Source organism: Scardinius erythrophthalmus (assembly GCF_964197995.2).
Source record: "Scardinius erythrophthalmus genome assembly, chromosome: 8".
NCBI lineage: Eukaryota > Metazoa > Chordata > Actinopteri > Cypriniformes > Leuciscidae > Scardinius > Scardinius erythrophthalmus.
The window spans coordinates 42540429-42555922 of NC_138228.1; the positions used below are offsets into that span (position 1 = coordinate 42540429).

Below are 15494 nucleotides of genomic sequence, written 5' to 3' on the forward strand. Positions count from 1 at the left end.
TAGCCCTAACCCTACCTCTAAACTTACCCATCACAGTAAACTTGCTCTGCTTTTTTACATTCTTAATTTAAAAAATCGTTTAGCATGTTTATTTAGCGTTTCAAATTACAAGGACTTCCTCATAATGTAGGGGTACATGGCCTGAAACCTGAATACACACTACAATATAAGGAAGACTTTGTGTGCTCATAATGTAGATCAAACTAGTACACCCACCTTCAGACAGTAGCACTTTTAATGATCATATTACTCGTACACAGCATGTGCAAAGTTCCGCAATAAGCCTTTTAATTGGATTAGAGCAAATTACCATTTGTACTGTCAGCTTAGTTTTAGTCATGACGATAATCTTCTGATCCTGCCACTGCATAGACATTAATTACTGCCTAAGACAATGAACCTGAAATATAACATTGTATCTACTATTTTCCATTAGATTATCATCTGCATGTTCATATCAAACCCTTCCAGACTGGTTTATTACATTTACTTCAGGGTAAATCTCATGAAAACGTGAATTCTTCATGCGAGTGAACAATTAAAAACAAATTAGAAAACTGTTAGTAACACAACAGTAAGATCTCAGTTACCATTAACGCATTAACTAAAATTAACTAACAAAAATCAATTAATTTGATATAGAATTTATTAATTTTTGAAAATGTTAGTTAATAAAAATACAACTGGTCATTGTTAATGTCAGTTCAGGTCCATTGAATAATATTAACATACAACTTTTGCTTTTAATAATGTCAGTGAAAGTTAAAATGAACAATTCTAAAGCATTTATTAGTCTAATGTTAACAACTGGAACAGTATTATAAAATGTTACCATACTATTATTTTCTTTGTGAAAGAGAAAAATGACTCAGTGCACCTTTAAGTACAATATAACGCCTTATTTCGCTGAAAGAAAGAAATATGTGAGATTGACCCATGTAGTTTTCTCTTTCTAACAACAACAGGTACAGTATGATGAATTGATTCTGTAAATTAAAGACAAAAGACACAGCAGGAGCCCAAAAAAGCAAGCAAGTCATACAGAATGACATCGATTGAATCATTTCAGCTTCAACTGTTGAATAGAGATGTGGGATTTTCTCATGTTTCCTCTGCTTCAGCCTCCAGATATCATTGATCAGAATCAGAACAGAGATTTTAAGATGGGATAGATGAGTCCAATCAGAATGCTGGCATTCACGACACAGCCTCCAGAGCTCAGCCTATCACCATACTGGTCCAGCAGCTGCAGAGCAATCCCATTGGTCCATCCGAATCCCAACTACGTCAAAGGAACAAGAGTGAGAGTTTGAATTATCAGTCAAGTTTCTTTGCCCAAATCGTGTGGGACCAGAAATTCGTCAAATTTTAATAAGGTTAGGGTTTCAGCAATAGAAATACTGATATAAAGTCTGATATAAAGACTTTCCATGATACATCTTATGAAATGTATTCTATGAACTTGGAATTTGATGATCTGAGCTTCTATTAATTTGCCATTTCTTCTCTAGACACTCTATTGGTCCTCAGGGTCTTGAAAAAAAAAAATGAGATTCTACATTTCAAGAATGGTTCTGCTCGTCTGAAGAACTCTAATTTACCCCTAATTCCTCCAGAGATTAAAATGTCTCTGAAGCGCTGTGCCCAGCTCGGAAGCAGATTTATGAATTTGAATATGTAAATATGAACAGGCCATTAATACCTGAACTTCATACTCGCCACCTCCGCCGGGCTTTCCATCACCGTTGACATTGTACTGTAACAAGAACATGGGGTGAAGAGAATTGCAGAGAAAAAGAGAGAGAGTGAGAGCGAGGAAGTTAAGTGAACACCAAGTCGTAACGTATTAAGTTACAATCAACATTTAAGAAAGCAGCATTTCCATTAATATTTTACATTTTTAGATCCATTTAAAGATGCGTGTCATTTGTGTGCATCATTAGCAGGAAATAATGGCTGTTCAGAATGGAATTTTACATTGAGTGTCATGCTGATCAGCTGAATATTGCTCACTTTTTCCTTGTTATTCCACACTTTCACTTGTGAAATAAATGAAATGGCTGATGGTGAATAGCAAATTTTTATAATGGCATCGGCAACTGACAACTTTTGCGTGATCTTGCTGCATAACACATAACACACAAATAAGAGCAGCAAAGCTAAATGAAACCTTAAAACTGGAGTGACAAAGCAGTGTCAGACTCAAATATAGAATGAAAAAACAACAACAAAAAAATAGCAGTAGCAAAGCAGTATCAAGACTCAAATATAGAAAAAAAACAATATCAAACTCCATTAGAACCAACCAACCATTAGAAGAGATCAATATACAAAAGAAAACGGGTAGGTTTTTAACAGACTTGAAAACAGACAGAGTAGGGGCCGTTCTAATCTCAAGAGGCAGGGTGTTCCAGAGTCATGGCCCTGCCACCGCAAATGCACGCTCTCCTCTCCCAAGTCTAACGCGAGGGACTACTAGCAGAGCCTGGTCGTTGGATCTTAGGCTTCTGGAAGGAGTGTAGGGATGGAGAAGTTCAGAGATAGGCAGGAGCTAAGTTATGAAGAAATCTATTCTCTGTCGAACTGGCAGCCAGTGTAGAGATTTGAAAATCAGAGAGATGTGGTCATATTTGCGACACTTATTTAGAAGTCTGACCGCAGCATTTTGGATTAACTGAAGACGAGCATTTTGAAAACTTGATATACCGCAATAAGGAATTGCAGTAATCTAGCAGAGACGTTATAAATGCATGAACAGCCATTTCCAGAGTTTTCGGGGTGAGAAAGCCTTTGATTTTAGCCAACAGACGAAGTTGGTAGAAACTGGAACTGATAAAGGCCGAGAGCTTAACGGAAGTTCTACACCCCTGGGGATTTAAGAGCAGATAGACTCTCTAAACTCTGGACTTATACACAGTTTTCATTTGGGCTGAAAACAATGACCTCTTTGGCTAATGAAATTTTGGGTTAGCCATGCTTTAACCTCCTCTAAGAATCGCAGAAGAGAATTCCTCATTGTAGGGTTGTTGTTTCTCTTGATTGGAATATAAATTTGAGTGTCGTCTGTGTAAAAATGAAAGGGTACGCCATGACTCAAATAGCTTTAAAATAGCGTCCAGAGGTAGCATGTATAGAGAAAATAGAGAAGGAGCCAAAATAGAGCCCTGTGGAAGACCACAGGTCAGAGGTGCCATAGAGCTGGAGAAATTACCCATCTTTACTCTAAACTTTCTGTCAGACAAGGAATTTGAGAGACAGCAAACATGAATATTAAAGTTGCCCACCAGTAGGAAGCGATCATAGTTTGTGGCAATATTGACGATAAGCTCAGTAAATTGCTGTATAAAATCCTTAGTAGAATGTGGAGGGTGGTATTTCACCCCTAGACAGACAGGACCATTCCAGTCTAGGTAGAGAAGCTGAGCTTCAAAACTGGGGAAAACCGTTACAGGGACAAACCAGCAGCGTGAGGAGAGAGAGTTATTTAAAATTGTTATAATCTCACCCCCGTGTCCATTCGGACGAGGAGAGTTAAAAAACGTACAGTTCGCTGGAACCAGTTCTGAGAAGGGAGTTCAATCAACAACCTTTATCCAGGATTCTGTGATGAACATAAAATCCAAGTTATGTGAAGAGTAGAAGTCATTTAATAAAAAGGTCTTATTCACCACAGAGCGGGCGTTTATTAATGCCATCTTAGGTGGAGTAATAGTAACGTGAGATGAAGACGCTTTTCTCAATGAGCGCAGATTTCCATGATTAACTCCTTGCCGCCGGGAGCAGAGGCCAACACTGTGAAGTCAGCCCGAGCGACAGGACTTATGGTGTAGGGGGAAAAACAGGACGGAGCCAACGGTAAAGCACATCCAGTGGGCGCCAGGCAGCAGAGCTGCACCGAAACTAAATGCCAGCTCGTAAATTAGCCTTGAGTTCCGCGATGTATCCTCCACGGGTTCCTCGTTTCCTCCTTCGCTTTCTTTGTGAGGTGTTGAGCGGCCACCGGCGGATATCATACAAGATGACCGTTAGGAGTGGCTTGTGTGATTCGTGAATGATCCACAACAGAGGAGCGGATGTCTAGGAGAGCTTGATGGGCATAGACTAGATGCGTACAACAGCAAACAAGCAGAGAAACCACGAGAGCAACAGACGGCAAGCCAAACACACAGGCGCCATCTTGAAAAAGATCATGTGAAATTGGCACCTATTCCAAAAAATTTCATTTCACTATTACCTACATTACTCCACTAATATGGTCCACTGAATGAGTGAATGAAAATTAAGCGAATTTGGACACTGTATGCCCTGCGGACTGCATTTTCTGGTGAGATGCAGGAATTAACTAAATTCATCGGTGCATATGTATTCTCTAGGAGCTAGCAGTTGAGCATTCATCAGATGGACAATCATTACTGTGGTGCATTCTGGGATTGAATGAATGCTCTCGATAGATGGTTTCAAAGCCCACTACAAATGGTTGTTCGTTCCCTCAAATACTGCACTATATAAGAGTATAGGGGGTGATTTTGGAGACAGCCCAGAGTGAATTTTAGTGGACTTAACCTTCTCAAACATGGCCTCATATTTGATGTACGCCCGCCAGTTGGTCTGGATCCACCGTTGGGCCAAACTGAAGGCGAGCTCTTTAGCGTGGGCTGAATCGAGCCCAGAGAGACCTGCAAAGACATGATGGATGGGGTGAGAAGTGGGTGGGTCATTTAAATGGCAAATTCACCAACTACTGAGAATCATTAATCACATCTTAATAGTCACTTCCAAAACTCACAGACAAGATATGACAGCAGGCAAATTGAATTTTGAAGGGAAAAATGTGATTTAGTTCACACATTGAACAGACTGAAGATTCTTCAAACACACTGCTTCAAGTTATAGCTGAAGTGGCTGATGTGCAAAATGTGTGTTTGATGCTGATGCATCACAGCCTGTGCCGTGCCTTTGGATAAACAGTACACTGCTGTCAGGAGTTGGAAGAGAACCAAACTGTTATTGTCAACAGGATCACACTTTTTTTCAAGGATGTTCTCTCCCAACCATTTGATTCCCAGGATTTTCAGTGAGAAAAATGCAGATCTTCATCTGCCACTTGATAGAAGCATGCCAAATTCGGTAGATGCCAACAAATTTGCATTACATGGTGTCTTCCTCAAAAACTATGAACAAACTACATAAAAACTGTAAAAACTGTTCTGGTGCCCAATCCTGTTCATGGCAATAACTTCCTTATTGTGTCTTTATCCATGTCGCGTTGATCAATACACCCTTTCATATTGCATTTTTATTGGCTGATCAGTAGACGTAGGTCGTAGCAGTAATCACACTGTGAGATGATCATGCTAAATTTCTGACACTTTCAGAAAATGATTGCAGGCTATCTATGGTCCCAAGACCATGACAATGGCCGTCTTTGAACCTCTCACTGTACGACGTAGGACCACAGTTTAGGAGCCACAACCACAGAAATCGCCACAATTGGTCATCTTTCAATCTAGGACAGCCCAAAATCATACAATGTGTCCCGGGCATAAAGTGGACCCCCCCAAAAAAACTTTTTAAAAAAACATAAAAATAAAAATAAGGAGGAAACTGCAATTGTAATGGTATACTGTGTTGAATTACCACTTTATGTCCAAAGTAAAATGTAATAAACAATGGCATATAGAAGTATTGGCTACCGGTCAACATTAACCAATATCCTGCACGTTCTTAGAAGGGTGACCAGAAAATCATGCGTTCATACAATTAGCCTGGATGTTGCAAAATGTTTGGCCCAACAGATGTAGCTCTGTATTTAATACTTTGTTCTATTAATAGGTCAAACAACAACCCAGCCCACACACACTCATTATATAAGGCTAAACATCACTCTGCTGTTGGGTTTGCATGAGAGAACAAGTGTGAATCACAGGGCCAGTTAGCAACCAGACTAAAGAAGTCTGATTATAAATGGCTTCCTGATGGAGACAGAGTTAGAAACATGGCTTCTGAAATAGTGCTCTGATCACATAAGGCCTAGTTAATGTCAGTTTGAACAAAAAGTTCAAATACAGACAAATATACTGATGAATCATGTGCAATAAAACCAGGAACATGTATTTAGAAAGTAAATAGGGTCCATTTAAGTTACATACAGTGCCAAATAGTATAAATTGCTTTATGTAAGTGTCCATAGTCTAAAATAAAGTGCAACCATATTTGTAATAGTTTTAGTAAACAATAATAACCCTATAAGTACTGGGTAATATAAGGTGGGTTAAGGTTAGGATTAGGGGAAGGTTCAGGGTTAGTGCCTGGTTATTACCCAGTTATTGTAATAACTATAAAAAGAACATATACATGGGGAACAGGGCTGTACAATAAAGTGCTACCAAAAACATTTGTTCATTGAAATAAAGCTGAAATCAAATAAATATATTTTGAAAAACTTACACTGAATGAAAATGTTGCCTTGGCAATAAACTGAAACAAGTTTAAGTTGAAGCACTAACTTTTTGTCGTCAAAATGTAACCATTATATCGCCGAGCTCTTTATGTAAACTGTATACGCATTCATAGAGTATACTTGTTTAGGGAGATATTTTCTATACATTATATATTAACCTCTTGATTGCTTTAATTGTTTCAAAATGTAAACTATATTATCACCCAGTTTTAACATGTGACTGTAGATATATATACATTTACATTGTGATTTTCTGTAAAGCTGCTCTGAAACAATGTGTATTAAGAAAAACACTATTCAAATACATGTATATGACTTGACTGACTTTGATTTCATGTTGACTTTAAAAAGTCACAAAAAACAAGATTAAGCGACCATAGACCGTATGTAGCCCCGCCCCTTTTCAGCGCTGCGCTCGTTGTCTTTTGACTTCCGGTCTGTATTTTCACAGCGATCTTGCTTATTTATGAACGAACGGCTCGTTTTAAATCTTCCCGGTCTACTGACATTTGTTAAGACATCTGCTTTAAACATTACAATCCTCATGATAACTTTCGTAAACTTTACATTAAGTAAATCCACTTTAAAAGCAAATTACTCCTGGACAGCAATGCCATAGAAATATACAGAGCGACCGCAAAAACGGAAGTTCAAAGACAATATTCTAAAGATGGCTGCGCCCTTGTTTCTCTGGCGCATAAGGTCTATACCTTCTATAATCATGTGTTGAAGCGGAGGCCAGGCGTTGGGCATGTCCCACTGCTGCCCACTATCACTAAGAGAGGCGGGAACCCCGTTAGGATAGTCCAGTCCTCCACTAGCCTAAACAAAGAAAGAGAAAAAGAGAGAGAACGGTTTAAGAGAAGGTTTGTGAAATATTGTGCAAAGAGTGCCATCTGCTGTTGAGCATGGAGTTTGCTTCAGTATCAAGATGGGAATTGCAACCTCACTGTTTGAGGTCTCACTTCTTCCTGTGAAATTTAAAAATACCTTTTTCTTATTTGAGATATTTTATAAATCAATAGGGAACAAACTGGGAAGCGAACAGTGGTGTTTCTCAAGAGGGAATATATAATATATAAAGACAATACAGTTTTAAGTGACTGTGTGAGTTTGCATGGAAGGTGCTAATGAAAGCAGCATTAGGTCAGACAGTGAGAAATCTGGAGCTTGTCTGCAGGAAGGAAACATTGCATATGTTGTATACAGTCTGTGTGTCTATGTTTTACCCACTCTGAAGGGTCAATAACTGACAGAAAGGTTTGTAATGTGATAGGCTCACTCTCAGATACTGCACGGCCTGTTCGGCCATCTCCGGCTTCGAGTAACATTGTGCCCAGAGAGGTGCCAGGTTGGATGGGTAGAAGGACAGGTGCCGGGTCTCGTTCAGCAGGCTGAAATCAAACCAGGCTCCTCTCTCTGCATCCCACAGTAGACTTTCAACCGCTTTAATTCTAGTAGAAAATGCCTTCTCATATTCCGCTGCCTTCTCTTCATTGCCTGCAGGAAACAAGACGTCAGAAAAAAATCCCAGAGGGCTTTTAATAAAACACACAAAGCACAGTGTTCATACACTGCTGCCTTACTGGGTTACCTACACTAAACAATTTTATAAAATATACACTACACTACAAAGTCTTTGCATTGTTACAAAATATTTCCATTTCAAATAAATTTAGCTCTTTTGAAATTTCAATGTCAAAGGTTTCCAGAAATATATGCTTGCAGCACAACTGTTTCATTATCAATAATAAAAAAAAAAAATCTTGCAGTAAATTAGCATACCAGAATAATTTCTGAAGGATCATGTGACCCTGAAGACTGGAGTAATAATGCTGAAAATTCAGCTTTGTATTTGAATATATTATAATTGAAAACGGTTATAGTAAATTGTAATATTTCTAAATATTACTGTTTTCACTTTATTTGATCAAATAAGATCAGGGCATGAAAAACTTATTTTAAAAACATTAAACAATCTTAACCTGAAACTTTTGAACAGTAGTTTTACCACACCTGTTAACACTAATGCATATATACATTGTTATTTGCATATACAGTGGACCTCATTTATACACTTAATGTGTGAGCTCTTTAATGTACATAAATATATCTATGCATTATTAAATAAATACATCTCTAATTTCAGTGCTCAGAGAAGACCATCGTCCATCCTTAAAGCAGTTGCCCTATGAAGTTACTAAATTAAATTACATGAATTTATTAGATGGATTCGGTAACTACAGGTGATAAATGAATATTTGAACCATCAATCAAAGTATAATTTCCTCCGTGTTCTGATTTAATAATGTGACCTTATAAAAAAGATAAAACGCTTGCCATTTAAGTTGTTAAAAATTATTAATTACAATGATAAATTATTCATTACCATTCTATGAATTTGTGTTATTACTAATTATAATTGATTTATTAAAAATGTAATAAATTAAAATAAAAATACCAAGAGGACAATTTGCAGGAATAAAAGGAAGATGTAATAAGAAGAGTTCATTATGGAGTTTAAAAGAGTGCATGCTTCAGGTAATTAAATTGTTTATTCAAAATAATCAAGGACTGACAGAGCTTCATAAAGAGGAAAAAAGGAGTCATTTTGGATATGATTTTCTGACAAAGATTAAAGAATTTCATCTTCAAATTTTGGAAATTTATTATTATATTCATTTGTTATTTATGATACAGTAAAGATAGGTCATTAAATGATAGTGAGAAGAAATGAAATAAGGAAATTAGTTTCATACAACTAGCATTATCCATTTGAAAACCATAGAGAATGTGTGCTAATTTTTAGGCCACTGGTTCGGCTGGACCCTTACATTTTACTAAAGAATATTTATGAATATGTATATTTATTAAAATCAAGAGCAAGTATACATAGAAATAAGTGTGTTTTTACTCTCTTACCCAGAATCCTGTGGAAGGAGGCCAGCAGACGCTCATTGCGGCACATAATGGCGTTGAGGTCAGCAGGAAGGATTGAGCTGGTCTGTGTGTTGCTCAGGGTGCCATTGTTTCTGCCTGTGCTGTCTATATACCAGCGAGAGGAGAAATCCCAGCCTGACTCTGCCCCAGATGTCAATTCCATCCAAAGTCTCTTCTGAGCCTCTGTAATACACAAGCATATTCATATTCATGCACATAAACACACACAAGAAGGGAGATCCCTTTTAAAGTGCCCCATTATGCTATTTTAAAGGTTCCTTTCATTTTCTCATAATATACATGGCAGAATCACACAGATTCTGAAATGGTTCGATCAAGGATTCGGTCTCTCTAAACCCCTCCTTTCTGTGAGCCTACTCTGCTCTGATTGGTCAGGTGGGCCAGTGTGTTGTGATTGGACTGCCAAAATATTTAAATGAGAAGAGCTTTATTGTATATTCAGCAATATTATATTAAATTACAGTATGTGAGCATGGATTAGGAGAGAAAACAGATGCCGACAACAGGAGCATGACGTCATTTAGTGACATTTATCAACTTTTTGAGCAGGCATTAGCTATTTTCCATTGAAAATAGTTGGCAACAGTGCTGACGACGTTTCAGGCAATTATTCTAAATTGAATTTTTTTTCTTTTGCGAGACAACTCCATTCATCAAGCACTTTGAAACTTTGCAGACATTTATATTCACAAACAGGTATATTACATGAAAAATAATATCTGAAAAAAGCATAATAGGGGCCCTTTGAATGGATAGTACACAAAAAAAAAAACCCTTTAAATTCTGTCATCTACTCTCCCTCATTTTGTTTCAAATCTGTATGAGTCTCCGGTAACTATTTTAAGGTGACATAGTTACACGTTTCTACATTTTCCAACCAGTACTAACAGTAAATTATGCATATTATGAGTAAAGTAACTAATCCTAAACCAATCCCTAACTGCAACTTATTGTAAGTACATGTAGTTCACTAATATTACTGCGTACTTAAGTAATATTTATTTTAAGGTGACGTAGTTACAGTGTAACCAAGATTCTATCTTCTGTTGAACACAAAAGTAGATATTTTAAAGAATGTTGGTAACCAGACAGGTGATGGCAGCCATTGACTACTATACTTTTTTTCCTGCTATGGAAGTCAATGGCTACCATCAATTGCCATTCTTTAAAATATCTACTTTTGTGTTCAACAGAAGAAAAAAAACTCATGAGGACAACATGAGGATGAGTAAATGACATTTTCATTTACATTCCTTTAATATGAGCCCTTTGTGAAAATTGAATTAGGTGGAGAATGAACTTGAATGATGATTCCTGAATCAAACCCCTGGATTCCTACCTGTTGACAGACCCTCAGCCAGTTCAACATCATCACTGTAGGACTCAGGCCTGCAAATAGTCACAGATTTCTATGTAAGCACTGTAATGCATCCAGATGTTTTACTTTATTACTGTGATTCTCAATATTGTAATAAAGATTATTATTAGATTGTTTTCATTACTGCAATGAGAATTGGGGTATGTTATGATTTAGCTGATTTAGTAAACAACCAAACAAAATATTGTGTTAATGTTTTATGCAGGGTTATGGTTAACTAAAGAAGTGAAAAAAGGGTGATGTCCACAACACTGCTCTTTGCTCCCATATTTAATAAAAAAATGCAACGTTTCGACCCTACTGGGTCTTCTTCAGGCAAATAACTAAAACCATAAAATCATTTTCGTAACTTGAAAATTTTCATTCTTTTAGTTTAACATGATGCTCTAAAATAAACCTAAAAATAAAAATATAGATATTTAAAAAATAATAAAAACATTTAAAAAAATAATTACTAAACCTTTAAAAATAAAATTAAACCAGAAAATATAACAAAACTAATTTGAAGTATTATTAAACTATAACAGTATCTCAGTGCCCTAAAAAATAGAATAACAAAGTTAAAGCTTAAGTAATTTTCATTGTGTTAACTTTTTAAGAAAGCATATGTATGCTTTTTATTTAAAAAAAAAAACATTAAAAAAATAACTAATAAAAATGTTTGTTTTTTTTAAACAATGAAATTGTTAAACCTTTAACAAATTAAAACAGAAAACAAAAGTAAAAACTAATTCATAGTATTATTTAAAACTATAATAGTATCTCAATGCTAAAACAACAACAAAAATAAATAAATAAATACACACACACACATATATATATATACAGACCCTTTCCAAAAAATTAGAATATCATGGAAAAGTTTATTTATTTCCATAATTCCATTCAAAACGTTAAACTTCCAGATTATAGATTCAAGGCCCACAACTTAAACAATTTCAAGTATTTAGTTGTTTATTTGTACATAATTTGGGCTTCCAGCTCATAAAACCCACAAAAACAGGATTTCAAAAAATTTGAATATTACATGAAATCACACAGTAATTACACAGTGATACCATGGTCATTGAACCAGGTTTTGGTTCTTCTGGCAGTGTGGGCAGGTGCAAATCCTGCAGGAAAATGAAGTCAGCATGAAGTGCTCTGAAAATGTCCTGGTAGACGGCTGCGTTGACTCTGGATTTAATAAAGCACAGTGGACCAAAGTCCTCTTTTCTGATGAGAGCAAATTTTGCATCTCATTTGGAAACCAAGGTCCCAGAGTCTGGAGGAAGAATGGAGAGGCACACAATCCAAGATGCTTGAAGTCCAGTGTGAAGTTTCCACAGTCTGTGTTGGTTTGGGGAGCCATGTCATCGGCTGGTGTTGGTCCACTGTACTGTCCACTCAACGCAGCCGTCTACCAGGACATTTTCAGAGCACTTCATGCTTCCTTCAGCAGGCAAGCTTTATGGAGATGCTTCCTTCATTTTCCAGCAGGATTTGCACCTGCCCACACTGCCAAAATAACCAAAACCTGGTTCAATGACCATGGTATCACTGTGTAATTACTGTGTGATTTCATGTAATATTCTAATCTTTTGAAATCCTGTTTTCGTGGGTTTTATGAGCTGGAAGCCCAAATTATGTACAAATAAACAACTAAATACTTGAAATCGTTTAAGTTGTGGGTCCTGAATCTATAATCTATGGAAGTTTAACGTTTTAAATGGAATTATGGAAATAAATAAACTTTTCCATTATATTCAATTTTTTTGGAAAGGATACATACATACATGCACACATATATATATATGTGTGTGTGTGTGTGTGTGTGTGTGTGTGTGTGTGTATACACACACACACACATACATATACATATGAAGAGTGCATATGCAAAAGCCTCTAAGTGCCATCTGAAATTTTCTTCTAGAATGGTCATTTTTATGAAGTTTGTATATTTAAGTTCAGTAATTTCACTTAAATGCCAATAAAAATTACCTATTAATTGCCATTAAAGTGAAATTACTGAACTTAAATAAACGAGCTTGATAAAAATGATCATTCTAGAAGAAAATCTCAGATGGCACTTAGAGGCTTTTGCATCTGAACTCTTCATATTATGTTATAGTATATTATATTATAACAATATAAAAATTTAATTTCTAAACCTTTAACTAAAAGAACAATTAAACCAGAAAATGTCAAAATAAAAAAATTATTTAAAGTATTATAAAACTAATGCTACTAAAACACCATCCATCTATCCATCCGTCCAAAGTATTGGGACTGACAGATTACGATCACCCATATAATCATAAATACCAAAAAATGCATGGCTGATTTTTATATAATAATGGCTAAATAACCAAATTGGTCAATTATTTCTTTATGCAAAATATGAGTTCTTATTTTTCATTTAGCTTTAGGGGTGACCTTGAGTGTTAATGCATGGTCTCACCTGGGTCTGTCCACCGGTACATTATATTGATTCAGGATGTGGGTCAGTCCATTTATAGCCACAACATGAGAGCGATTCTGCATCCAAAAGCTGTACTCTCTTTCCAGTGCTGGCAAAACCTGCCTAAACACACACACACACACACAGAGCTCATGCAGTGCAGAGGTGTTGTTCAGAGCGCTTGAGCGCAACACCTCAATATTCAACAACCCTGCAGGAAGGCAATTTAGTAGGAGAGATTACCCGAGGAAGTCTTTGTCTTTGGTGACCTCATAGAAGCTCTCCACCATTATGGGAAGGAAGGGAGGCTGACTGCGCCGCTCGTAATAAACTCGACCACCGTTTGGGACAAAGCCGTATCTAAATAGGAGTGAAGGGGTCATATTTAATAAAATTCATTATATCACTACAATTTTAATTTAATTGCTCAATTAAATTTCACAAACTGAGGCAATATTTAGTTCAACCAAAAACATTTAGGAAAAAACAAAAACAAAACAAAACAAAAACAGCATAATGATTACGATGTGAGGGTGAATAATATTGAAATATTTAGTGGTACTGTTTTGAAACAATAAAACTGGTGTGTGAAGTGTTTTGCACAGCATTTAATAGGCTGTTAAAAACTGTTAAAATGCCATTTAGAGCTGCAGTACATCCATGTGTGCGCGAGCGCACCTGTCCACAAGGAACGCGAAGTTCAGAATCATTCCTCGAGCCGTCTCGGTCATCTCAGACAAAAGGAGGCCGTTTAATACCCAATATGAGTCCCTGAAGATCAATGTATGAGCAATAACAGTGATACTGGCATTAACAAGTACCACTAATTATTGTGCAAATACATGTGTGTATGTATTTGGTAAAGAGAGACTAACCAGTAATAGAGTTCCCTAAAGCGGCCACCGGGCACGACGACTGGGTGTGGGGTGTAAATCTGCGAGTACAGCTCTGGATGGTCTCTGACATCATCACGGATCTGCACAGCCACGTATATACAGTAATAAAACAAATATTAGCAGTACAAAGTCACTGTATAAAAGTACATACACTGTATAAAGTTGTAAATAAAACAAATATTGATTATATCAATATTATTGGCCTTTCTACTTAAATTTCATGTTTCATAAATTCAGTGTTATCTGACATTTCTTTGTAATTAATTGTAAAACATACTAGCAATTTCTGTGTATGGTTTTATACCTTTTTTTTTTTTTTTTTTAGCTGTACAGTTGAAAACCAACATTTACCTTTCGACCAAGGGACTTCCACAAACCGTGCAGTTCTTCAGCCCAACTGCGATATTTTGAGTCAGACACCCTGGATAAGAATTTTGGTCTGTGGAACAACATTCAAATTTAAATGGATGTCTTTTTCTCACATGCCTTTTTTCAGTGGAGCACAAAAGGAGTAATTTTGCAGAATGTCCTGGCAGCTCTTTCCATATACTTTAAGTGAATGTTGACTGAGCTTTCAAACCATGCAAACTTCCTTCTTTTGTGTTCCAAGAAAATCATAGACTGGAATGACATGAGGATTGTCATTTTCAGGTGAAATACTATTCTGTTGCATCAAGACAACTCATTGTCCACACAAAATGTTCTTACTTTGAATGCCAGTCTGGAGGAGTCCACTGCTCAAACTCCTTACCCGGCTCTTCAAAGTACGTTTGCAGGAACTTCTGTAGCTCTGTGGATGGGACGGTCTGGTTTGGGAACCCTGAGGTCAGATTTGCAAAAGCCTCCACAACGACCTCTGTGGGTAAGCAGGGGAATAGCAGAGGGCACAAGAAATCAGGCCTAGAGCTTTTCTGATGAGCATCAGAACAAATCAAACGTGTTTGACTCACCAGGAGCTGTAGTCAACTTCATATCTACAAAGTACTTGTCATCATCAAACAGTTTAGCCATCTGGACCTGTCGCAGGACTTCTCCTGTGCAGAAGATCAGACTGGTGGCAACAAACATGTCAGACATCTGATGCACAAGAGTAAAGAGTAGTTTGTCTAGCACTCACAGGTCAAGCTCACAAAAACCAAGATCAATAACATTCTCTACTGCTCTTCTTTAATAAAGGTTCAAAGCTCAGCTTCTCAGCATTCAACACTCCGCTTGCTTTGTCATGGACTCAAAGTTCAGCCATAATGACAATACCATCTGGTGGCTGTTGAAGTCTTCATAAGGAAAACCACAAATCATTTCACAAAACCCATGGAACAAAAAGAAAAATTTAAGCGTTTACGTGCACACATCAATCAC

General features: G+C 36.8%; 1 protein-coding gene across 1 annotated transcript; it reads right to left on the reverse strand.

The window, feature by feature from the left end:
- Positions 1-630: 630 nt before the first annotated feature.
- Positions 631-15328, reverse strand: treh (trehalase (brush-border membrane glycoprotein)). Its single transcript, XM_081372233.1, has 14 exons — positions 15086-15328; positions 14844-14991; positions 14487-14574; positions 14115-14215; positions 13918-14010; positions 13483-13599; positions 13240-13362; positions 10761-10810; positions 9383-9583; positions 7743-7960; positions 7171-7282; positions 4564-4676; positions 1703-1756; positions 631-1282 (listed from the first exon to the last, which is right to left on the reverse strand). The coding sequence occupies exons 1-14, from the start codon at positions 15210-15212 to the stop codon at positions 1145-1147; spliced, it is 1683 nt and encodes a 560-aa protein (XP_081228359.1). The 5' UTR covers positions 15213-15328; the 3' UTR covers positions 631-1144.
- Positions 15329-15494: the final 166 nt, after the last annotated feature.